General features: G+C 44.4%; 2 protein-coding genes and 1 long non-coding RNA gene across 5 annotated transcripts in view; 2 read left to right on the top strand and 1 right to left on the bottom strand.

Annotated features, from left to right (window-relative positions):
- Positions 1–1,879: 1,879 nt before the first annotated feature.
- RNF186 (ring finger protein 186) lies at positions 1,880–3,848 on the top strand. The gene has a single exon (XM_026112491.2). It carries the CDS (start codon positions 1,903–1,905, stop codon positions 2,914–2,916), a length of 1,014 nt encoding a protein of 337 aa, XP_025968276.2. The 5' UTR covers positions 1,880–1,902; the 3' UTR covers positions 2,917–3,848.
- Positions 3,849–8,146: 4,298 nt separating this feature from the next.
- The window catches only part of TMCO4 (transmembrane and coiled-coil domains 4), a 44,601-nt gene continuing 27,027 nt past the window's right edge, over positions 8,147–25,720 (top strand). For 2 of the 3 annotated variants that reach the window (XM_026112478.2, XM_064497105.1), the window contains exons 1-6: positions 8,159–8,228; positions 12,173–12,357; positions 13,374–13,548; positions 18,271–18,298; positions 20,133–20,265; positions 24,896–24,993. In XM_026112478.2, coding sequence (XP_025968263.2) covers positions 12,179–12,357; positions 13,374–13,548; positions 18,271–18,298; positions 20,133–20,265; positions 24,896–24,993 — 613 coding nt within the window. In that variant the 5' untranslated portion in view covers positions 8,159–8,228; positions 12,173–12,178. Of the gene's footprint in view, positions 8,229–9,065; positions 9,222–12,172; positions 12,358–13,373; positions 13,549–18,270; positions 18,299–20,132; positions 20,266–24,895; positions 24,994–25,720 lie in introns of all 3 variants that reach the window. The other variant, XM_064497106.1, reaches the window with a different exon arrangement.
- On the bottom strand, positions 15,131–20,138 carry LOC112990626 (uncharacterized). The gene is made up of 3 exons (XR_003261113.2): positions 19,907–20,138; positions 18,597–18,712; positions 15,131–16,133 (listed from the first exon to the last, which is right to left on the bottom strand). It is a non-coding gene; the product is annotated as an uncharacterized LOC112990626 (long non-coding RNA).

The raw sequence follows: 25,720 nt of genomic DNA on the forward strand, positions 1-25,720 counted from the left end.
ATAACAAAACTGGGCGGAGAGATCACTCAACACCCGAACAGCAGTGCTGAAAACAAAGCTTAGGAGTTGCCGCTTCCCGTGGGATTCCCCCGTCCATGTGGAAGTGGCAGTAAGTTGTACCCTGGGGAACGCACGGCTCTGCAAGGACCTCTGAACCACAAGATGCTCCGTTTCCCCTTGCCTCTAGGGTTGTCCAAGCTGTTGATCTTCATCGGTAGCAAAGTAACAACGTCTCTCAGCCAGCTCTGAATTTCCAGTAGATATACTGGAAAAACTGGGAAGTTGCACCCACCCACTGCTGAAAGACAGTAAATGCACCGAGGCCTCAATTCATCCGACCCAGTTTTTAACCAAAGCATGGAAAGCTCCCAACATTTGCATCACCCGAAAGTCCGTGAACCCCTGCTATATCCCGTGTCAGCAGAAGTACAGCAGGGACACTCAGACTCCGATGCAGCCTGCTAACAATGAACCTTCTCACTCTTTCTCAGAGAAGAACAAGTTCTCACCTCATTCACCCACTAGTCAGTCCACGAGTTTAGTGTCCTCCTGAACTCCTTGCCCTTCTAATTGCATTTGTTTCTGTTCTTCCTTCTGCTTTGTGGTTGGAGAGAGGGGCTGGGACACAGCAGAGACAGCTCAAGCATTCAGGTGCACTTGAGGCTTCAGACTCAGTACTCTGTGTCTTCTAGAAGTCAGTGACATAGCCTGGCCTTAAGGGATTAGTGGCCCTTCCTTTTCTTCCTTACTTAATGGGATTCCTACTATTTTAACTATTTATATTTTATCCCCTCATCCCCCCTTGCAAAAAAAAAAAAAAAAAGTGAGGGATTTTGTTCAGGAGTTTCAGAAAAGCTGACTGTTCACAAAACCACTCAACGGAAGAGTATTCTTGTCAGTGCAGCAGCTCCTCCTGCAAACTCCAAGAAAAAGGAAGATGATCTTACTCAGACACTAACTTTACTTCCCAGACCTCCCATGGACTCTGTGTGACCTGAAGTCACTTACTTTGCCCATGCTTCAGTTCCCCCCTGAAGCCCTCTGACAACTGAAACCAACAGGGATGTAGATAATCAGACCCGTAGCGCTCAAAGTTATGTCTCATTCTTTATGTTGTGCTGCAGGGTAGCAGCTCTAAGGTAGCGAGCGGTGCCAAAGGAAGAGCAGACTTCCCACCCAGAGCGTTTACAACTGGTAAATGCAGGGCACACAATGCTGGAAATGCAGAAAAGCAAGGAAATGGAGCTATACACACTGCTCTTTAAAATCTACCTGGCATGAAAAATACGCTCTGCCTTTCGTTACATGCATTCTAACAACGTCATTTTATTCCTAATTTAATTTCCTCTGAGGATCTCTGAGGGTGCCTGGGAAACAGGTATGTTTAAACTTCCTGTCAACCCAACCTACCAGGGTTCAGCTTTTGTGACACAGCATTTGTTGTTGTGGTTCTAATGCCAAAACCTGAGAGGCAGAGAATGAATCAACTTGTCAAGGTCACTCAGAAAGCCAGTGCAAGAGAGGCAGAACAGTTCTCCTGCCTTTCAGCCTCACGCTCTCTAATCAAAGTGCTGCACTCAATACATCATCAACACTAATATTAGATAATTCCTCTGTCACTGTCCAGCAAAGCTGTGTTTAAAGGCCAGCTGATTTTTTTGTTAACAAATAAAGCATTAATTTAGCAATAAAGGTAATGCTGTTGTCACACCCTGGCTGTGCAGTGAACAAAGTTTCAGACTGTTAATGCCACGGGGTCTGCTCCTGGAAGGGAACTGCTCGGCGATATTATCAGCCATTGTAAAATATCTTAGCCATGAAGTTAATCATTAACTCAGATCCTCATCTCATAAAAACATTATTGTCACAGCACAACATGCTTAAAGCTGTCACCAATCAATCATGCACACAACCGGAATAAAGCAGCATATAAAAGGAGCCAGAAACTCAGCAAATCATTCAGCTAAGGGAAGGCAAACGGCACCGAGGCTTATCTCCATGGAGAAATCAACTGACAAGCCAAACGGTGAAAATCAATCAACAGTTCCTGGAGCACCGCAGCTTGAGAAAGGTAGTCCCGAGCCCACTGCAGAATGTGCTTCAGGAACAAGCACGGGAGGAGCTCTAACAGAAATCGCTGCCGACATGAAGAGACTGGGATTCACCGAACAGCATGCTGAAGAAATGGAGAGACCGCCAGGAACAGAGCCAGACAGTCCTGAGGGCTCTGAACCAGCAGCTCCAGAAAGAGACTGCCCAAACTCAAAGCCTCCAACTACGGTAACGAACTTTTCCATCTCTCCTGAAGCGTTCAGTTCTGAAATGCTTTCACCCACATCATCTGCTGCAGATATGGACTGTCTAGTCTGCTTCAACAGGTATAACATCTACAGGGTACCCAAGCTCCTGGACTGCCAGCATGCTTTCTGTGCCGTCTGCCTCAAGCTTATTCTTAGGAAAGAGGACGAGACCTGGGTAATCACCTGCCCTCTGTGCAGAAAAGAGACTGTTGTGTTAGGAGGACTCATCCGCACACTTCGCGATAAAGACGACATCATGGACCACTTGGAAAACCCCGATTTAACTCCCGAGATACACATCTCCCCCATAGGGCTGGACAACAATAGCTGGACTCAAACCAGCCAAGACAGTTTATACAGAGAACAAAATATTCCAGAAGACAACAGACTGGCTGTCCAGAGGCTTGTGCTGCTCTTGCTGCTTGTCGTGATTCTCACTATCCTCATCCTCCCGTTTCTGTACTCCGGGCTGATAAAGTGGGTGATCTGCCTTATGCTTATGCTGGGGGTGATCATGTCTTTGGTGCTCTGCTGCAATCCTAAATTCCACTGCAGCTGTAGCAGGAACTCACTCACCTCCTGCCACAAGGAGACCAGCATCACTGCCATCGCTTGAAACGGCCGATGAGAGCTGCCTAGAGACGACGGACTGCTGCTATCCCGAAGCTGCACGTGAGGAGCACTGATCAGTTTTCAGACTTGAAAAGCAATCATTCCCATAAATTCACAAAATGTGGCTAAGCCATCCCACTAAGGCTCAATGCCAATACACAGTATTGCTCAATTTTATTACCTGAAACATAGCAAAATATTTATATGTAGTAATTTTATCAGATAAAATTACAGGCTTTTTGTGATTTGTACTTCAGACGAGTAATTTTGTTGTTTTTCTTTGTCATTTTGTTCCTGTTTGTGTCATTGCTGGATTAGTGCTGCAGAACATTGTCCAAAATGCCTGACATGTTACCCTGCAAAAATCTCTATCTGCTATCGTGCTTTCCACTATCTTAACATACAAATGCTTTTCTTGTGACAACGCAGCCAATTAGATTAGTAAACCCAGGACTCGAACCCTAGTCTCAATGGAAGATGGTAGCTTCAACACAGATCATCACTTTAATCCCTGTCAAAATGGTTGTTAGCAGGGATGGGAAGGGGGAACGAGGGAAAGAGGATGCCAGCTGATGCCATTTTAAGCTGCACATGAAGGTAGAGAGGAAGAGGTGAAGTAACACTCCTAATCTTGAGTCTGTGCCTTGCAAAGGGTAAGGCTCTCAAAAATGCCTGACGCTCCAGCCTCTCTCCTTCCCCCCATGTTCTTCAGCAGTGAAATGGTTCTTTTCACTTGCGCTCCTGTTTTATCTGGCTGCCTGTACCACCTCTGTTCTTGCCATCCTTACTTGAAGTATGACATTGCCCTTTGGAGATGCCCACAATTCCTTCTCTGGAGATGGAAAGTTAATTGCTGTAATATCACATTTAGTATTTCTGTAAGGAAGGTGTCCATTAAAGTTTAATAACATTAACTGCTCATTGACTTCTGTGTCTCAGTTCCTCACTGACAACTAATGCCAAAACATTCCACAGCTCCCCCACTGACAGGAACTACAGATGATAAAGTTCCTTAAGGAGTCCGTACAACCGGCCCGGTGAGTAAACCAGAGAAGTAATGCTCTTTTTCTCCTTAATTAAAAAAACTAACTTACTTGCTAAGAAAATACCCTACAACCCAACTAAAATTAAACAAAGAATTAGAAGATTCCTCTAGTTAAGTTACATTTTTAAGAATCCCACGGATCTCAGTAGACTTTGGATTGGGCCTGTGGTAAATATTTGTGTTTGATAAGAATGGAAACTGATGTACTCCAGTTCCTGAGTACATAAATACACCTAGTGTCTGACCAGCAGATAAAACGGATTAGACGAACAGGGGAAGATGTCCTCCGAAAGTCTTGGAAAGAACACATCTATTTTCTGCCTAAGAACAGAAAGTTTCAAGGGGAAAAAAGGCTTTGTTTCTGCCCATATATTTGGGCTGCACCAGACTTACTGCATAGTACATATGTAATAACACTTATTAATAAAAAACAAGAAAAAATTGATTGGGAAAAGATGGGAAGCTTTCAACCCAAATATTTTACAGAACTGTGTTATTTCAGATACAAAGATTGGACCAACTATTCACCTGTACTTAAGTTCTTTCAGAAACTCCTGCTGAGTCCTTCAGCCCATAGCAAATTCTGCCGCTGACCCCCCTTCACAATATTAGGGGATGACTGATATTGTAGAGGTTTGTAACAAATATTAACATCCACGTGAATGAAGTACAAAATGCAAACAAAAGCCTCAGAAAAAACTAGAAGAGTTAGAGAGCAGCACGCGATAACTGCTACAGAACACCAATTTCATACAAATGACCACAAAACCCACAGGAACCACAAACCCACAAACTCAGGAACTTGGCCCAACATTTCAGAGACAGATACAAAATAACGTGCGCTCCCGAAGAGCATGAAAGTCGCATCCAGTATCAGTTTGTCATCAGTGAAGAACAACCCAGGAGACACAATGAGGATTTGAGCCAATGTCCCTTCTCCTCCACGTGGCACACTGGGGATCCCGGGCAGACCACGGCGACACATCTCTTGGTGCTTACGAGTTCATGGGGGTGAGCAAATGTGAGAATGAGTGTGAACAGGATAAATCTGTTTCAGTTACATACCACCTTCCCCTCCCAAAAGGTCCCATATTTAATGGTTAAGCTAAGGCCAAGAGAAAAGGGCTTCCCTGAAGGCAGTACATGCCAGTGCCCTGACCTACACAAAAGGAGATGCATGTGTGAACCACATCAGTCCTTCATTCATGCCTGCAGCACAAAAAAAAAAAAAAAGCACTTGAAGGGAAAAAAGTTTGTTTTTTTCCTCAACATGGCCACTCTGTTCCCAGGTATCAGGGCAGAACACCAAACAAAGGTTTATATTTACACCACACATGTGAAGAGCTCTTCTAAAACAATACAGAAAGGGACCACTGAGATTATCTTCAGCTGGGAAGGAAGCATTCATGTTGCAGAATTACCACTGACAAACCAGCACTCTTAAAGAACCTCCTTTATGGTGAGAGAAAAAAAAAAGGTTCAATGAGAATGCAAATCTTTGCAACAGTAATTACATTTATGGAGAAAAGGACAAATAAAACATTTATACTCATATTCTAAAATATAAAAGGATTTTCTTACACCCATTTTTTTTCTCCATGCCAGGAAAGAGAGTTTCAGCTAATTCTCTTGTCTTGTTTACCTTAGCTGGCTCCTGATTAGGTAACAGACTGTAGCCTCAAAGACAATATGAGACATAACAAGAAATGGGTTAAGGTGGTAATATTCAGGCATAGTTGACATGCTGAATCAGTACTTGAAAACTTGATTTATAGAGCCAGAATCCCATCAGGCGGTTTTAAGATCACAGTAAGATCTAAGAGTGATATCTGAGTGTTATAGTTTGTGTAGACACAGAATCTTAGAGCAGAAACTTTAAGGGTGTCGTATTTACATTGCATACACACAACCCAGTTTTAGTTTTAAAGTATTCCTACCCTCTTCTACAGTTTTCTTCCCCTCTTCTCCCTGAGCTCCCTCTCTTCCTTTCCCCCTAAGGCTGCTTTTCCTCTACTGCTCCTTCTTTGTTCTTCTCTCTTCTACTCCTTCCTACTTCTGTTCTTTATCACTCACCACTATTCATTCTTCTAAGTTACTGAGGAAGACTAACAGCCCCTGTTCCCACAACATCTGCTTTTCCAACCTCCACTGAAAAGCCAAATAACATGCTATAAACACCCTGTGTCAAGCCTTTAACTGCTTCAACCTGACTGAACTCCACCCTCCTCAGCATTCATTGGTAACACCTGGATGTCAAACTTTTCCTCCACTTTTCCCCCAGGATTCTTCCCAAAGCCACAAAATTCCCCATCCCAATCCTTTCTCAGGCTGCTGAGAAACAGCCCCACTGTTGTCCCACCACAGTTACTAGCTGCTTATGTAAGAGGGGGAGACAGATACCTCCGAAACTTCGAGCATAGGTGTTCAAAATTACTGTTAAGTGCAGAAGCCTCATTTTATCTACAGAACTTTAAATTATCCAGAATTGTGCTGACTACTATTAAACCATATTATAAGAGTCCAAATTTACAGCATCTGATAAAACTCACTCTCAGTTATCACTCCATTCAATTTACATTATTGACTACTTTTAACAACTCTAGCTGTGTTATCACACACATATAAACAGACAAAAATAAGTATCATAGAATAAATAACACATTTCACACTTCGACCTCTCTCAGATTCTTTACAAAGAGAATGTCAAGTCCTCAAATGCAGAGCTGTCAAATTTACAAGAAGCTAATTTACAGATTTTTGTCTGAAAACAGATGTGTCCAGATGACTCCTTGCTTCCTGTGCACAATTTGCAACTAGTCCTTCATGCTGTGCAGGTACCTAAGTCATAGGGTAAAGCACATACCTTCTGTCCCCTGAGATCAACAGAGCATTCATTATGTATTTCGGAGTCAACTGGAGTAACTATAAGATGATGCTTAAAACCAGGTAACATGAGTACTTGAGCGAGTAAAGCTGAGGTGTTAAACCATTCCTAGCAAGCAATCAAGACAAGATATTTGGCCAAAACCAAGACCGGCTTTTAAACAGAACATGCACTCGCATTTTTTTTAATAGTGCCAAGTAGCACATTAAGCATAGACTGAAGTTAGCCCAACTAACAAGCATCCAACTAAGGTTTTGATTTCATGAAATGTGATCATAAAGGAAAGCTGCTTACCTCCCCTCATTCCCACCCCCACAGAAAAAACTGGATTTCTTCAAGAGTTACTAAGCATCTGGTCTGGGGTTTCTGCCTGACTCCACTTCCAAAGCAGAGCCACGTGTTAAAACACATAAAACATCACGCAGAAGTTTTACGCTCTGAGAGCTGAACTAGCTCCACAGCCTAAATACAGCCTCAGGACTTCTTCAAGACCCAATTAACCGTAACGAAGCAAAACCTCCCTGAGCTGTGCCTATAATCTTGCTGCCATCAGAAGCAACACTCGCACAGCCATATTGATATATCCCTGATATGTTTGTGTACATATATGTACACACGCATCCCTTCAGCTTCCATTCAGACATCTTTATAACCTGGCTGGTAATGCCATATTACATGGGACACCTAGGCTTGAACCTTCCTCAGAGCAACCACCAAGCAGACATCAACCTGCCCTGCCCCAGAGGCCGCTCAGCAGCCTCCCTCCCCTGGGAGCAGCAGCCGGGGGGCAGCTTCACCCAACACCAGGCAACCCCCTGCAACCCTCCCCCGGAGAGGGGACGCACCTCATGGGCAAACAGGGGCTCCAGAGGGAGTTAAAGGGCCCGGAGCCAGGTAGGCCGGGAAGCGGGACACAACATGGCGGGCAGGGCCCAACATGGCGGGCAGGGCCCAACATGGCGGGCAGGGCCCAACATGGCGGGCAGGGCCCAGCCCCGAGGAAGGGGCAGCCGCACCCACCCGCGGGTGCCGAGCGACGCCAGGCCTCACGGCCTCATTCCCTACCCATCGCCTCTCCTAGGGCAGCAGGAACCGGGGGAAGGGCCGGCCCGGGGCTCGCCGCCAGCCCCGGCGCAGACCGCAGCGCGCCGCCATCTCCACTAGGCGCGGGCTGCCGCCGAGGCGCGAAGGGCTCCGCTACGCCAGTAGCGTAGCGCTAAGTAAGACAGCGTAGGGCAGCCCAGGTCAGCCAAGCCACACCTGCCCCCTTACGAAGATTGCGCAGCGGCCGAAAAGGGCGGGCGGGCGGAAGGGGCGGGGAGGCGGCGGCGGCGGCGGAAGGGAGCGCGGCGGCGGCGGCTCCTATTTGAGGCCGGGCCGGGAGCAGGTCGGGTCCGGGCCGGTCCAGGGTGCTTGGGAGGGTGCTGGGGTCCGGTAGGACTGAGGAGGGGCCCGGTCCGGGGTCGGCGGGCGGCTCGCTCGCTCTCCTTGGGCCGCCCTCGCTGAGGGACGGGCTGTGGCGGGCGCCGCTTCTTCCCCCCGGGGGGCTGTTGGTTGCCCTAAAAAAATAAAATTCTTTAAAAAATCACAGTTTTGGAGGGAAAAGTTGGTGGGGGGTAGGTGAGGGGAGCCGAGACGTCAGGATGGGAGAGTCGCAGCATTTTAAATTTCATTCATTTTGTGTTCAAGAGCGCTGTAAACGTTTCTCACACCAAAATCTGCCCTTTCATATTTTTTTATATATATAATGTATATATTTATATATATATTTTTATATATATATATTTTATATATATATTTAAAGGCTGGCGGGGGGGTTAAAGCACAAAGGGCATCAAAAGCTTGCAGTAAACCCAAGGGTCAGCAGCAGCCTAGGGCAAATGTAGGTCCTTACCCCTAGGAAATCCCTTCAGAGTGGTTTTTTTTCTTTTTCCCCCCACTAAGCAAGTTTTTTCCCCCAATACTGCGCCTCTCCTAAGCTTTGCCAACTTTTCCACCTAATGGCGTTTCTCCTACATAGCTGTGGGCGTGAACGCCTGGGTTAACTGAACTGAACACGCTCAGAAAGTTGTGCAAACACTTAATATGTTGTTTTTTCCATGTTTCCACCCCCCCCAGCAGTCTGATATCTCCTTTACATTTATGCACGTCTCTGTGTTTGTTTGTGTATATGTTCAGCTCTGTCGCCCCTCAAGGAAACTAATCTGCCTAAATATTTTCATAGTCATGGTGTTGTGTCCGTCGCACGACCCGCGACGCAGTCGTATGGCCCTCCCCTGCCTTTGTGAGGGACTTTCTGGTCATCCCCATCCAAAAAAGCCTTCACAGCTGCTTCCTTGAAGTTGATGAGATATCTCAGAGGCTTCTGAGGGTCTTGGAGGTAAATGTTGCCTGTTTGGTCACTTTTGCCATTAGCTGAGATGAATGCGATGCCAGTCTGTTTTCCCTTTGGGAGGGAGCGTGCCTGTATTTTACAGCTGTGGATCTGCAAGGGGATTATCTGTTTACTTCCCAAATAGGATTGCAGGAACCATGATGTAAAATGCACCACCTTTCAAGAAAACAAAGGGTTTTGTCTGAAAAAGAAGCACTGGAAGTGATAAAAAAAATTTCTCTTTCAAGTGACAGTTCAGATTATGGAAATGCCAGAGATTGCTGAATCACACTGTTTGAGAGAGAGATGTGAATTCCAGCACCACAGGCTGTAAATAACTTTCAGGATCTGTGTCCAGCTCTGGCCTCAATTCCCTCCTGTTGGATTTAGTGACAAAACTTCTGGGCCCAAATTTTTAACTGTAGCATCAACAGGGTTTACCCGAACTTTCTAGATTCTGAGTTACTGTGGTTTTTGTTGACTTCAGCAATATCAGATACCAGAGAGCTCATACTGAATCTCATTAAAGCACGTGGTGCTATTTTTTATGTTGCATATCTGAAAATCCAGGCCCATTTTTCCTAGATATTTATGAGGAAATAGATCTGTCAGTTGAAGGACACACACTGAGCATGCTGAGAAGAAATGGCAGAGAAAGTAAGTTTTTCTAAGACTTTCCCAGGGCGTTCTCAGTACTTGTGAAAAACTCAGCATTGTACATTATTTGTTGTACAGAGGCAATAAAGTTGTGTGCAAGAAGCCACTCTGGTGTCACTTCATAACTGCTCTCATCTTTTGTTATGTTACCGGAAAATAAGTACAACTATGCAGTTGTACTGTCTCTGGATCCTTTCTAGCTGCTTCACTTTTTAGATGAGCCTGTGGTTATGGGATTAAAATGATGTGCAAAGCCTGGGTGGGCCCATCGAGCTGGTGTAGTAAGGCAGCACCCAATCCAAATGTCCAGGTACCTGTTTACAGCTGAGTTACATGTTTCTGGTCTAAGGTATGATTCTGCAAAGAGGGTCAAGCCGCCGTATCTTAAACCAAAGCAAAGATCTGGGAGAAAATAGGATCATTTATTTCTCTTTCTCGCCTTGGAGCCATCTGGATGCTATTACCTCTTTCTCAGATCTGTTGTTCTTAAGTTTTTCCTTAAGGCCGTTATCATGGGATCTAAGAACATCTCAGGAACTTTAGGGCTGGATAAAATTTTCCAGGGGTTGCTGGTTTGGCTTCTTAACAAACAAATAAATCTTTCCTATCACAGCTGGGCAGGGAAAATTGCAAATTCTGTCTCCCATAATAAGCTAATACCTTTGCGTGCAGAGGTGAGTTTAAAACAGACGTGCCAAGTTACTGTTTGTAAAGTTATTGATACTTTAAGCATTAGATTATTTGTTTGCAAAGTGGTCAGTATGTTAGGCTCTGGATGTTTTAGGTGGAACAGAGGTTTGAGAGCCGTAGACATCCAAGCGAGCGCGTCGCTGGCCTCGTAGAAAACGAGCAACCAAAACCAGTGGGGCAAAAGCAAGAGCTGAGCTGGTCTCACTTTAAGGTTAGCCCTGCTTTGACAGGTGAGGTGACCAGCAAAGCTCCTCTTGGAATAAACTATTCTGTGATTTTAAGAGAAAAGGGAACCGGAGGCAATAATGAGGGACTCTCACACAATTGTGATTTTTTAGAAAACTCATGGAAAGCACGGAAACGTGCCTGGCTCCATCTGCAACTCAACAAATACAAATGCTGCCAACGTGCTGAGCCAGGCAGAAGACAGGTGCCTGCTTTCCCTGGGGAGGTGTAATCTTGCCCTTCCCTTCTTCCATTGGTACAGAAAATAAGGTGGCTTATTTATTCCTGCGGACTTTGCGCTCCCGTGTTGCTGGAATGTGATGTTTCCATGGAAATGCACTGAGATGCCTTAGACCTGTGTGCTCAAGCCACGGCACCAGGAGATACACATGGAGGGGCCGGGGCACTCTTGGGGAGAGAGGCCGGGAGTTATGGTAATCATCAGCTCTCGAGCAGGGCGACGAATTTTCCCTGTATTTATACATCAGCAGGTCAATAGCGCAGGCCTGGAGAAATATGAATGGCCTCGAAGGGATTTCTGAGCAGGAAGGCAAGACACAGACACCTCTCTTAGGAGGCAATGGTGGCAAGGAGAGAGTAAAGAAATCTGTTTGAAGAGAGATGCTCCTAATGCTGCATTTCTTTCTTCTGGGACTCCAAAATTAGCACATCAGTGGTGTCCTAAACTCTCTGGATAATCAGTGGAGCTTCCATGGAGCAATTCAAAGCAGTTAAATTGCAAGTGCAAAAAGGTGCATACGCCTCTGCACTCTGAAAAACAATATTATGTCCCAGCTCCAAGTTTGTGTGGCACTGGCATGTCATGTTTCAGAAAAATGTGGTTGCAGGTGGTATAAAGAAGAGAATGTTACAAGGAAAGCGTAGCAAACGGGATGGGAAATAACGAGTTGCGTTAAACTCCTTTTAATCACAGGCTGCAGCTGGACGCAGCTTTCTTAATGCTGTCAGCAAAATGAACAGAAGAGCGATTTGAGTTGAGGATGAGAGAGGCCCATAATTTCCCAAGCGGCCACGGACTGGTCCCCACGCCACGTGCAGAGCTTTTATTCCACATGTTAATTTTGTGATAAACATGTGAATGATACGCCCGAAAGGAGGCCGAGCTCTGTACATCTTGACAGAGATGTCTAATTTTGCTGTGTAAAGTATTACCTACTCATTTGATGCACAAATTTGAGAATCCGTGAAGGTGGCCAAAGCCTTCTGCTGTGCGTTTGGTCCCAGTATCATGTCGCTGGAGCAGTACTCAAGCTAGACCTCGACAGACCTGACCTAACACAGAGGCAGCAAGTGAAAAGCGAAGGCAATTTGTCCTCTTGCTTCCTCATTTCCAGCTGTTTTCTTTTTCCTCTTTGAATTTGCAGGTAAAAATGGCTGCAGAAGAGAAGTGGAACGACTGGGCTTGGAAACCGCATAGCGCGGCCGACCAGGCAGGCGACAAGGACTCGTGCATCCTTCTGGGCCAGCAGCTAGAGGAACCGGGAAGATTTGCTTATGCAGCGCTCTGTGGCATCTCCCTAGCGTGGCTGTTCCCTGAAAAAGAGCAAAGGTACCAAATACTACGTTTAGTAGCAAGGGGGTGAGCAACGGAGGTGGCTTTTGGGTTGCAGCCCGGACTGAGCTGGTGTCAGAGTCTGTGTTGTCAGTGGGATAGATTGGGTTAAAAAAGAAGAGTGTTAAGCACATGTTGGCCCAGCCCAAAGCCTCTGCTTCCAAGTGTCATGAGGGAAGTCCCGAAATTATTATATGGTGATGGGCAGGTTCGATCACTGGCACTTGGTCCTGGCCCAGCCGGTTTGGGGCCTTCCGAAGTTTCAGGGGCTGAAGATCTTTCTGGTGTTGGGTCCTTTCGTGAAGATGAATTTGCAAGTTCAGGAAGGTGACACGAAACAGAAAGAGTCTGAAAGGCCTGAACGCTCTGCAGATTAATTGCTGTGGTGACATTTTCCCACTGTCTCCCTGTCAATGTTGTATTTCTGAGACCTCTCGAAATGCAAAGGACACATAGGCATTAGATGTTTTCTCAGCTGTTTTCTTAGTTGTACTGACTCTCTTTGCACCTCTAAGGCTTTTATACTTCAGCACAAATTGCATCCCTTAATCCTGCAGACTTCCAAGCACATATTGAAGAAAGGTCTGACCCCATTCAGACTGCTTGCTTGTGAGCCTGGTAGCAAACTCACCTTCCGCTGCCTTACAGTGCTTTGATTTTTGTGTGCAAAGTGATAGATCGATACATGAAAGCAGGGACCACTCAAGGGTTGTAAAAATATCCGGTTATTGGACCGAAAGTTGTGTATCTGTACTAAGAAAACACCACAATTCCCATGTGACACACTCAAGCACTACAATACACCAGAATAGTGACAGGGAAGCTGGGGCACAGAAGAAATATCCTTCTTTGCTGTCACCATTTCTTCTTCTAAATGTAAAACAGGGAAGACCAAGGCTAAAGACGCAACCTGAGTGACTTTTAATCAGTGTTTTAGTCCTGAGACTCTTAAATGAAGATTAGACATTGAAGATGAGGCATTTCTGTCCTCAACAGCTTCTCTTGCCTTACAGCTCCTTCAGGATAGAATTCATTGAGGGCTTGGTGAAATGGCTGGACCTGCCTGATGCTGTCTTGTCTGCCATGACAGCATTTGCCAGTGGCTTAGGAGGCGAGGGCACAGAAACTTTTGCCCAGATTTTGCTGAAGGATCCCATACTGAAAGATAATCCCGTTGTCATTACCCAGGTAAGTTCACATGTTCCCCTTGCACTGTTTGCTTTTGTAAAAAGGGTTTGTCCTGTTCGTCTGCTTGCAACTGAGACAGTTCCAGTCAGCTGAATTAACAGTTGCTGTCTTTGATGCCTTCTGCTCTACAGAACAGAGAACAATCGGTCTTTTTACTTGACTGTGTTACTGCAGCGTTGTTGTTTCATATGTGCATTCTACGGATTTTGGTGAAACGCTGAACATGATAGGCCTGATTTTCATTTGTTTCCTTTACCCTGAATCAGAGGTATTATGTAGGAGCAGGGAAAAGTGCATATATGTTGGCAGGACTGTTTTAGGGGGCTAGATCTTCTAGCTTTTACACAGCTAGAGCAGTGTTAAGAAAGGATTTTTAGACTGAGTATTTACATCTTCCTTAAGGGTCCCTCCCCAGTGATATAAAGCACCTCTGTGTACTTGAGAACCAGGCAGAAAGACTATTAGCACAGGAAGAAGAACTAATCTTCTGCAACATAGCAGGTGATCCAAATAGCACATTTCCCAGAGTCCGCTTTGGCCAGAAGGAAATACAAGTTATTGTGACTTTATTTTCATTCATTGAGAAAATTACTACAGAAGTATTAGTGACGCTGGGACTACTCTAAAATATTCTGATGTAAAAACTGGTGTATAGATAAACGAAGGAAAGCATCCTGAAGGCACTCACCTTTGCTACAGTCTCAGCTGTGGAAAATAATCTCCTGATGCATTCTCCTGTCGTGCCATGCAGGGCGAAGAGCAGAGCAGGCTGCCACTGATGTCAGGTGCAACGTGAGCAGTGTCACCAAGCACCTTCAATGTACACTGCACACAGGAGGAAGTAGCAAGGCATCCTACGTGCAGACAGTGCTCCAATACTGAGTAATAGTTATGACAGAGTCACCTTTATCAAGTTATCACCTTTAATAATGACCTAACAGAACAACAAAGGCAAGAGCAAGGCCATGTAAGTAAAGATAGGATGAGAGTGAACTTTCTGGGTCATCATAACCAACTCCCATAATTTAAGTTATCTTTCTTGTCTTCTAGTCAGTCCATAAAAGGCCTCAGAGGATCTGTCCCAAACATCCGCAAGTTACAGTGCTCAAAATCCTTAGCAGGATGAGTACAGTGACGGAGAACCTTAGACTTAATTAGTCAGTTAGGACAGACTTTCTAAAATAAGAGCAGCTGTCTAGATGTTGATTGCTCCAACTGTATGAACCCCCCCCACCAGCTCCTTCCACATCTGGATGGCTTGGTCGTTCCCTGCTTATTTCCCTAGTTCTCTCTGCTCCAGGATGGTTTCTCTAGAATTAGATGAGTCTTCCTGTGATACTGCTGAGTTCATCGAGGACAAAATTTTGGTGAAATTTAACTTTTGCTTGCTCTGAGCTTATGCTGCCTAAGGGCTCCATATGCTGTTACAATTGGTTTTCTGGATCAGCGGGATCGTTCAGTATTTGGTTTTGAATCAGAGAACTGAGGCATTCATCACCTTGAAACAAGTAGAATACAGAAGCCTTGGATAACTTCTGTGCTTAGCTGAAATCAAAGGTCAGGAGTAGCTATCAGTCTAATGCCTCAAATCTGGACCTCAGGCAGTGACTTATAGGGACAAGTCGATTGATTTTGTCGAAGGAGAAAGATATCGTTAAAAGATATTATAAAATGAGGCAGGAAAGGCTTGCAAGACGTTATTGGGAAAGCATGTTGATGGGTGGGAAACCTCAGCGTATCAAGCTGAGATAAGCTTTTTCCTTGTTACCTGAAAATAAGCCAAGGGACAAAGCTTTGTTGACTCTTCCTGTGTTGCCTTATGGTGCTCTTGTTTCTTTGTATTCAGCTGCTACGGACTCCACATGCTCTCTGTTTATTTAACTGGGTATTGCAAGCACACACTTCAATTGCTCTATATGTCCAGTGGCGGGGTCCTGCCGGCACTAATACCTGCATTTTTGAATGCCCTCTTTCTCAAAGGTGCTGAAGGGATGACACATGAGAGCGGGAGGGTTGGGATGAGCTCAATATTGATTCAGTGAAAATTGGAGGATCGTGGATTTTTATCTTTATTTGCATTCGTTTCAGATGACTAATACAGACAAACATCGGTTAACTGAATCCTTTAAGGACAATAGTCATAGCAAACAGGCTGTGGGTGTGGTAGGAGAAGGCAGTGCTTTGCATATAGGAAGGCAATTTCTATTTGCATTTAATGACAACAAAAAGAGGGGAAGAAGTTGACTCTGCCCACTTCTGTTTCTTGGTGAGAAAACATTTAATGTTCTTAGTATGAATCAGGGTTCTTGCCCTGGACATACTTAGAGTGTCCATTTTCCCCTGTTTTTCCAGACAGCAGCCGTGCGATGTGGATTGAAGCTCTCTGTTGTTGAGGAAATGGGTTTTGAACTTCTAGGAATTCATCAAAAAAGGCAGAGAGTCTGAATAAACACTGTTTCCCTTTCTTAGTAAGGTCTTACTCATCTGCGTGTGTGATGGCACAGCGAGGGGATAGTAGTGTTGTGCACAGAGTTTGCAGGGGAGTTAGAGACACCAGTCTTCAAAATATGACGGAAAAATAAATGCTGCATAGAGAGACAGAAAAACTTTTGTGAACTAATCTAATCAATACAGGTTATATTCCAGATGACCATGCAGAGCGGTACAGTGCAAAGCCTAAACTGATTAGAAACAGTGGAGTACGCTCATTGACACAGATGCAATCAAACAATAGCTCTAGTTTATCACCTGATTGCCTCTATCCATCCCTCAGCTTTTGAAATATAGCCATGTAAATGTTTAAGCCAGATTTTGAAAAGCGGGTATTTGACATTAGGTGCCACAGACCACACCGGGCACGTCGGTACGGGACTCGAGTCGAGACGCACAGCTCCCGCTGCAATGCCTGGGGAGAATTCGATGCCCTGGAAAACCCGAGCTACCTTCTTCCCATAGGCAGAGGGAAGAAGGTAGCTCGGGTTTTCCAGGGCATCGAATTCTCCCCAGGCATTGCAGCGGGATCCTGCCAACCAGCCTGAGGAGCAGTCTGCAGTGTGTGTGCATGCACAGCATGCTAATCATCGCTGGAGCTAAAAAGGAGCCTTTTCTTCTACAGCCTGGTGATTAGTGGAACAGAGGAGACCTGATTCAGTGACTAAATTAATTTAAAACGGTTATTCACAGGCTGGAGATAGCGAACCAGGTTCTTGCTTTCCCTGGGTGAGCGCTCTGGGGTGCAGGATGAAGCAGCAGTGGTGCCTGCTTTGTGCAGAGCCCCGTCCAGCAGGTATCTTCTGGAAGGGCTTGTCCCCTTAGGCCTCGCGGGACAGGCTGGCACAAGAAGGCTTTCTCTGTGGCTGGGAGCAGGTACCCAGCTATAAAACAGTGAGGCCCCAGGTATTTGTGCACCCGTAGGTGCCTAAGCAACCGCTGAAGAAGACTCGTGTAAGCGTGAGGCAGCAGAGGAGGGAAGGTTTTGAGGCTGTGCCTTTTGAAAAAGCACCCGGTTTGACACTCCAGTGGAAGTTCAGCTGCCCAAATCCTGCTGTTTCGCCAGCCCTACGCAAAATCTCCTTTTACCTTTATGAAACCGCAGATTCTCCTCATGTTAAAATGATATTCAGAGTGCAGGCACTTACTTTGGAGTGGATAGTATCTGTACTTTGCACCTCTTCTAGTAGGGCCTGGTTGAGGGAGGCTTGTTCTCTGTTCTGCACTTCTCATGCAATACGAAGAAGATGAAAGACATTTCTACGATACAAATTTTGCTTAGGAGCTACGGGACTAATAATCATCAACTCTTTGGCAGCATCCTACATCTTTGGCTGCATTTTCTGTGTTCCCAAAAGGCTGAAGGATTCCCTGTAAAATTCAGCTGTTCTTTACTTGCGTAGGAGAGAGAAGTAGCTGGACTGAGCCAGTGCTGCATGTTGTAGTTACATAACGAACTTGCAATTTATTAGGTGACAATAAAAGAAGAGAACATGGTAGTAACAATACTAGTTATTGTGTACTTACTGCATTACTCATTAGCACTTCGCATCTAAGGAGCACTTACCTCTTTTTTCATGGATTTGTCTTTAGAAACCATGTGTTAGATTGATAAATATTGTTTTGCCGATTCTTCTGATGAAGAGCCAATGTAGAAGTCAAGTCCCTCAGTCTTTACAGATGGCCAAAACCACTGAAATTTCTATTTTGGGGTGTTTAGTCCAAAAGAACTCCCTGCCAGTTCAGCCCTACTGCCTAGAGCTATGAATTACCTGAATGCCAAAAAATGCAGTGTGCTGTTTCATTAGAGTAGCATTCAAACACGCTATCTGTGTTGTCGAAAATATGAGTATATATGACCAGACTAGCAGCGGCCATAAGAACAATAGCAGAGTTGGAGCCCTGCTTCTCCAAATCTGCGCTTTCAATTGCAACATGATCACAAAAAGCAAAAAATAGGGGTTGCTTCAGCATATACAAAGCAGGCAATGCCCTCCCATTCTGCACTTTCCTCTTTCTGTCCAGCCGTTTGTACCTGGATATGGAGAATTTTGTACTGAAAGCATCTGGCTTTGCTGTACGCTGCCCTACTGAATTGCACCTCGCTGCCTTCCCACGTTCATGAACATGCTGTGTTAATTAAATTGTAGATTTTTCTATTTCATGCTTCCATTTTGAGACTTCCAGGCCTACGCTATCAGTTTTAACTTGAATATTTTTTTTTCTTTTTAGGATCTTGTGTCCTTCTCTCTTAAAGACGGTAAGTTTGCCTAGCATTTGTTCTTTGTAAGAATAATATAGATGATTTCACATCTCTTTCTATAGAATGCTCGAAAAGCTCAAAGTACCATCTTATTTTATCTTAGTTCCTTTTATAGCAAAAGCAGCACACTCTGTCCCTACTTGCACTCCAGGAAAGGCAACTATTATAATCAGAATGGTTAATGATAACTGATAATTTAAAAATTGAACAATTGTTAAGCTCTTAAACATCAAATCCCTTGTATTGGCACGCAAATGCAAGTGATGGTGGAAATGTTCTGGAGTTAAACACTTACCCTGGAGTAGTCGTTTGCCATTGCTTCAAGAGGTATAGGTGACTTATTCCTCTAGGAAGGCCATGAAGCTGTTCTGAAAATCTCAGCCTGGAAAATTTCTGCAAATCGTTTGTTGCCTAAAAAGAAAAAGTATTCAGGGAATAAATTCCAGGGTGTCCTGTGGAGCCTATTTTGAATAAATGGGATTTTATTCATACAGTATATTACCCATAAAAGAGATTTCTGGTTTAGAATTCAAAACATGGATTAGTCTGATAAAATTCATTAAATAGAGACTGCCCGCTGGGCAAAACGTTCATTTCTGAAAGAAGCCTGTTTTATACCACTACTTGCAGTTTTGAAATCTCCATGTTTTAACATGTTTGCACAGGGAAGAACTCACTGGTTGCTGGTTATCCTGTTTCACGTGAGAGCAATGGGTTGTTTTTGTTCCACATTTTATTTTTAATGGAAAATTGAGGTCTGCTATTGCAAAAGTGCTTATTATATTAAGCTGGAATTTAAGAGAAATAGTATTTTCCAGCCTTGCTGACTTACTGCCATGCTGACTAAGTAAAAAGCTAAACTGGTGTATTAGCAGGCAGGAAGCAAGAAAGCTACTTGTTAAAACACCCACTTCAGCTTGCAAGACGAGGGGTGAAGTAAAGATAATATTATTCTATTTCCTAACTAAGCACAAATTTTGAAAGTGGCCTCATTAAAGCCTACCGAAGTCCTTTGATATCTCGGTAATGATGGCAATAAATAGATGAACTTAATAGACCGCCAGCTGCCAAATGTAACGTACGTGCAGCAGATAGCAGGCGCATACTTTGTAAATGTGTCTAGTCAGTAGCTTCACCCACCCCTGGAAAAGCAATTGCACTTTTTAGTCCAGCGTGCGCAGAGAACCCTTGAGGGAAGCCCACCATCAGCAAGCAGCAGGTGCCAGTGAGACATGCATGTTAAAAAAAAGACTTGGTGCAAATCATTCTCAAATCTATTAAATTTAAAAATATCTTTTCCTTTAGGACACCTGCTTATAAGCCCTGGAGTGACTATTTTTCCTATTGCATGTTATCTGAGTGCACTGTCCACTCCTGCATCTCATGCAGTGAAGTATAAATGCAAAGAGTTGTCCAGGACACACGGGGACTGAAGCCACCCGGTGCAGCTAGGTGATCCAACGTGTAGTTTTCAACTCCAGAGTCTCTCTTTTTGCTAACAAGGTGAATTGAACGTACAGCTTTTGTGAGGAGGTGCATTCGTACGAGATACCAAATCTTGCGTTGATGCATAAGTTGATGATGTACAATATAGCATGCAATTACCTGGTATAATGTCTCTATTGATAGGATGAGGTTTGAGGAGGAGGATTTTCCAGTTAGTGCTCCTCTTCTCTAAATAAGTCTTCAAATATGTGAAAGCCGAAGAGGACCTGAGGGAAGAAACTCTATTGCATGTAACGTGGTCATCCAGCACAGCTGAGTGCACCACTTGCCTTTTAATCTTGTGCAACGACGATCTGTTGATTTCCTGGTTTTCCTTCTGTTTAAGGATACTATGACGCTCGAGCGAGGGTGTTGATCTCCCACATCACCTGGTTGCTGCGGATCCCCTTGGAGGAGCTGGAAGCCCTGGAGGAGTCTTTGCTTGAGAGCCTGAAGGAACAAAAAGAGGAAGAGTCAGAGTAAGCACATTTGGGTTTTGACCACAGGATTAAAAACCACCAGCAGCGCTTGAAAGTTTAGCATTACTTGTGCCCGAGGCCAGTCTTCTGGCCTTCTTCTCCTCTCCCTCCATGACACTTACTTATTTGTGGCTTGGTGAAGTAGAGTTGCACAGCCCTCACAGCACTTGCTGACTGCGTCGGGAACCAAGACAGCTTGGCATTCTTAAAATCAGAGCAGAAACCCAACCTTGCAGACTCCTGAAGGCCACTCTGCACCGAACTCCCTCATCCACTTGTTCCAGTTGCCTCTCCTAGGCTGTAGGCGATGCTTAAATACATCGGAAAGATTTTGTGACTCGTATCTTTTGGTCCCGTATTCTTCAGACAGAACTGTGCAGATTGACGCTGGTAGAGGGACTGGCCCTGTGCCCTGAGAGAAGTGTTAAGCAGAAGGGCAAACAGGCTGGATCCATGCGGATCTGGCACAGCGTTTTGATTATTTCCCTTGCTCTGCTTATTAGGAGGGCACTGGTCAATGTGAAGAAGTCAGGGAATTGAACCCTAAAGCCAGGTATTTCTTATTGTTTAGCTTCAGCCTAACGCACCTCTCTGCAATAATGTCCCTCGCAGAATGAAGTTACTATAAAACTTTAGGATGAGATCCTTAGCAGCTGGTTTTCTGTGGATCTGTCCTGCTCTAACTCCTATTGAAGGTAGATCTCGGTAGGCAACGCTCTGCATCTTTAGATACTTGCGTTCCACTGAAAACCTGACTCCTAATTCTGTGTTATTGTGAAAGTAAAATTAATGCTCTTAATCACCAATTCTTCCATGTAAAACAGCCAAAAACGTGGTATCTATAGAAAATATGGTATTTTTATACTTCACTTGTTAGACAGGAAATGTGTGAAGATTTAGCAATATGTGAGGCAATATGTCTGGCAGTAAACATGTCCGTAGTAGACTTTCAGGGGACTATTTAATAATTTTTTCCATAAACTGAGCAAACAGGGGTTTTGAGATTAACCCAAGTGCTAATAAATGCTTTAATCAGTGTCCCTGACGCAGTGGAGTTCAGATGTCACTGTGTGGTTCCCAAGCAGCATGTGACAGGTATCTCTCATTAATGACTTTATTGTTAAATAAAGCTTACCTTTATAGCCTACTGTAAAAAGGGAAAGTCAAAATAATCTCAAAGATTTGGGATTTCTAAGGATGCCTTTTAGAATACAGGAGCAAGGGTTGCCAATAACGGGGACTGTTTTGCTGTGGCTTGTGGAAATTGAATTCAGTCCTGGGCATTCAGCACGTAAGAACGCTCATAACGAGGGTGAGGAGTCATTTGCAAAGACGGTGCCACAACAGCTAATTATCTATCAATTGGACTGTGGCTCCTGAGAGCAATCCACTGCTGCAGTGGAAAAAACCATGCGTTATTGCAGTGCTAAAATGAGCGCAAGGCTGAGATTTAGCGGGGAATAGATGAGGCTGTTTCTGTGTTGAAGTTAGAACTCAGTGAGGAAAGGAAGAGGAATATAAACCACTGCTTTGGCTTCACAGAGTTTTTGGGGTGGGGAATACACTAACATTTGTGTAGGATCCTTCCGGCTTTGACCGTGCACTGCAGGAGGTTTTGGAGCAGTCACAACCAAGCAGGTTTTTGGCAGCTCCTGCTTATGCATTTTTTTTTCCGATCTTTGTAAGAGGTTTTGCTTCTAGTTCTGCTACCGCGGATGTGTTGGCCTCTGACCCAGTATTTGCAGAGTTAAATGTTCAATATGGTCATCTGCAGAACAATGCTCCAAACCTTTAAATCTGCATTGCTAGGGCCAAACATGCTCTGGCTGGCAGGTGCGAAGCTCTCTTTCGTACACCGTTCGGTGAGAGACTGGAAAACGTGACGCCAGCTGCTCACTAAAATGTACTCATGCTGCTTTTCATCACTGGAAAATGATCTGTAATCCTACCTATAAAATCTCTCTGAACATAATTTGTGGTTCAGGCAAGAAGCTGCAAATTACTGAGGGCAGAGAAGGACCGTAAGAGGCAGTTAATTACCGTAGTGGAAAAAAGCAGTGATAATTATAATGCAGAAGCTACTAGGAAAGCACCTGTCAAGTATAGCTGATGCCAGTTACAGCCAGAAAGCAAGGACAGATAAAAGTTCTCATGATAGCGGTTTTCCTTACTGTGTCTTTAGACAAGATTTAGCTGCAATCTTTCTACCCACATAACTCAAATTGCTTATTACGGCAACTGAAGCCAGGCTAGCTGGGTTTCAGCTCTCTTGACATCATTCTGGTTCTTAGAAAGCAAAGAGATTTCCCCAAAGTGGTTCTCCCTGCTTGGTAGATGACCTGCTAATAGCTACTTTTCTGTGCTGCTCCTTCTCTCAGATGATGCATTTGGTAAGATTGTCTCAGAAAGCCACAAAAACCTCATCAGGTTTGTCAGGATGTCATCAGGATGTCTCAGAGTTTGTACGCTTTATTTAGGTTGTCTTCCTTCTGGATTTCCAACTTAGGTATTGAAAGTCTAGCTGCAGCACTTGTTTAAGAAACACCCGGAGCAGTTTTTTCCAAAGCCAGGCATTCAGCTTGGTGACTGCACGCAGCAGCTCGTGCGTCCCCAAACAGCAGGTTGTCCCTGGAATCGCAGAAAGTGAACGGGGTTTTGCAGAAATTGCTAAATACCCTTGCAGGCTCTGCGGTTGTTCTCTGCAGACAGCTACATTTGCTGCTGCAGAATGTGCAAGCAGAGGTAAAACGCAGTGTTTTTCGAAGGATGGCTGCGGAGACAAAGCCGCCGTTGATCGCAGCAGTGCGGGGATTTCGCCCACTGTGCTTCATTCTCCTCCTGCTGCATTTGACAGAGCTGCGTGTTGTTTGGGACTCATCTAAAATTGTCTTTATCAAAATTACAGAGTGCTTAGAGGGTTCCAGGAAGGATTAGGCAATTATACGGATAATGAAAATCCACAGGTAGGTTAGGATTTAGAAGGAAAATATCCAAGTTTGGAAGGAAGATAAATTCTCATGTTTCTGGCAGGCTAGAAAGCAACTTCCCCTATAAACTACTTCTTCCAGTATCCTCTGTTTTGCATACTTTCCTCTAAAGTGGAAAGTGCTTCCTGGAAGAGATAAACCAAAGACAGCGGAGAGAAGCCAAAAGCACTGTCGAATAATAATTATCATTTGTTCCTTCTAGGCTTATTCACCTGCTTCCGATAAGCTTATTAAATCATAGCTTAAATGCACACATACAAATGAATTAACGACTGTGTTTAATAACTATATTACTATATTGTGATGTGTAATTAGAAAGTGGCTGAATTTAATTAGTGTTGTTGGAAAATACGGTTTGATTCCTTCTTCCTTGTTAGCACAAATTACCCCCATCCTTCTGTTTCAAACAACTTTCTGTATTTCCACTTAGCTCCCTTGTAGTCGTAACCTAATTGAGCTGAGCTCATCATTTACATTTGCAGGGAGCCTTTTGGCTAGGAAATCTGATATATGCACCGGGTCTACATATGATGGCATAAGGTTTACACGATGCAGATGTTATTTAACCTGGTTTGCTTGCATCCAGCCCTGATCTGCTGTGCTCACAGTCCCAGGATACTGATCTGCAGGCTTAAAATGTGAGAATTGACTGTTCTGGTAGGTTTTTTTCCTGCCTGAAGATACCATGAATGCTGCTCTAAATCCCGTTTGCATTCCTTCTTTTTTTTTTTTTAAAGGAAGGTTAAAAAATTCCCCCTGTACTGTCACACAGTTATGAGCTGTTTCTGCATGAGCTTTTAGCAAGAGCAGCCTAGGCCTTTAATGAGAAACGCAGGAATGGAGAATGAAAAGGGGAAACCTCTGCAGTCTGGAATGATGCGCAAGGTTAACACATTTGTTATAGTAATTTATGCATAATCCGACCAAATGTCTTTTCTGCAGCCCTGAATACTCAGGCGTATACCTGTGCCTGAGAGGAGCTGGAGGGGACAGTATTTCGTCAGGTTTTTCTCTTAAGACTGAAAACCTGAGCGAAGTACCCAGGAGCTCTCAGTCTGCCACCTTTTCTGATGCGTGCCTTCATCCCCACCAGCCTTTAGAGCAGCTCCTAACGAACTACGAGATAATGTGGGCCAAGTTTTCCCATCTGCAGCCTCGAGGCGAAAGTCTAACGAATGCAAGCAGCGGCCCAAAGGCCACAGATGCAGCATCCAGTTCTGCTCCATTGGACTCAGAATTAACGGCATAATGCAAACATGGTTTTCATGTTCTAAAAACAGCAAGGGATTTTATTTAAGGCATATGCACATAGGCAGTATATGGATGTTAAAATGCTTTTGACTTTTTGTTTCACTTCTTTTTTTTTTTTTTTCTTTTACAAGCTTCAGCCCTATTAGGAAGGGTTTTCTAAGTAAGTAACATCTGTTGGCTTTTGTAACCAATTAAATTGTTTCAGTTTAAATCTGTGGTTTTATTTCCATGCTCATAAATCTGAGTGCGTTGTCACAGTCCACACCTGCATGGTAGTTTTTACTGTTCCCGGTAGGGAAATTATACTGAGGAGAATATAAGCAGATTCTGATGCAGCATTCTTATCCGTCAGGCTTTTCCATCAGCTTTTATGCTTCTTATCCCTCCCGCAGAACTGCAGAAGTGTCACGAAAAAAGAAGGAAAGAAGAAAGAAACTGAAGAGATACCTGCTGATCGGCTTGGCAACCGTCGGGGGCGGAACGGTGATCGGTGAGGCTGCCCCGGGCATTGCAGAGACTTGCTCCGGAGCCGCACGTATAGCGCTAGGGGCACAGCGGGCGTTTGGCTTGGCACATTCGGCAGCAGAAGCTGTTCTAGCTCTAATTTTAAGGCGTTCGTTGCTCATTTTGCCAGGCTCAAGATAATATGTTGCTTCAGATACAAAAAAAAAAAAACCCCAAACCCAAATCTAAGAAAAGCATTCTGAGCCACACCAAAATAAAACTAAAAGGATTAGCTGGAAAAGTTATTCTAATGTAACTCCACTGACTTTGAAGGAGCAGTTCCCAGTGCGGTGGAGGGTCCGTGTAAAGGTGTTAAAGAGGAGAATGGAGGTTTCAGAGGATGTCTTCCCGGGGCACACCCTAGCTCCGCCAGAGCTAGCGTGTTTAGGAGGACTGTTTTGTACATCCCATGGATTAAAATCACAAGACCCGAGTTCTCAGCTGGGGCAAATACCAATCTGAGGTTGTCACCCTTAAAAAGTAGTTTTTCCTCCCTTCCTCTTGTGTTAGAAGAGGATCAGGCTGTCATCTTCAATTCCAGATTCAGAATAGTGTGCAACCAGCTTCGTGTTTCCTAAGCAAAGGGGGCTTAGCTCACCGTAGTCTGCCCCAAGTTCTTTCTTTGGCTTTTAAATTATTCTTCATTTTTACTGAAGTCAGTCAAGGAATCTGTAAAGTTTCAGGTCCTGGGGAGGGTCTCAGAAAGTCCCTTT

This window comes from Dromaius novaehollandiae, chromosome 24, assembly GCF_036370855.1.
Source record: "Dromaius novaehollandiae isolate bDroNov1 chromosome 24, bDroNov1.hap1, whole genome shotgun sequence".
Classification (NCBI taxonomy): domain Eukaryota; kingdom Metazoa; phylum Chordata; class Aves; order Casuariiformes; family Dromaiidae; genus Dromaius; species Dromaius novaehollandiae.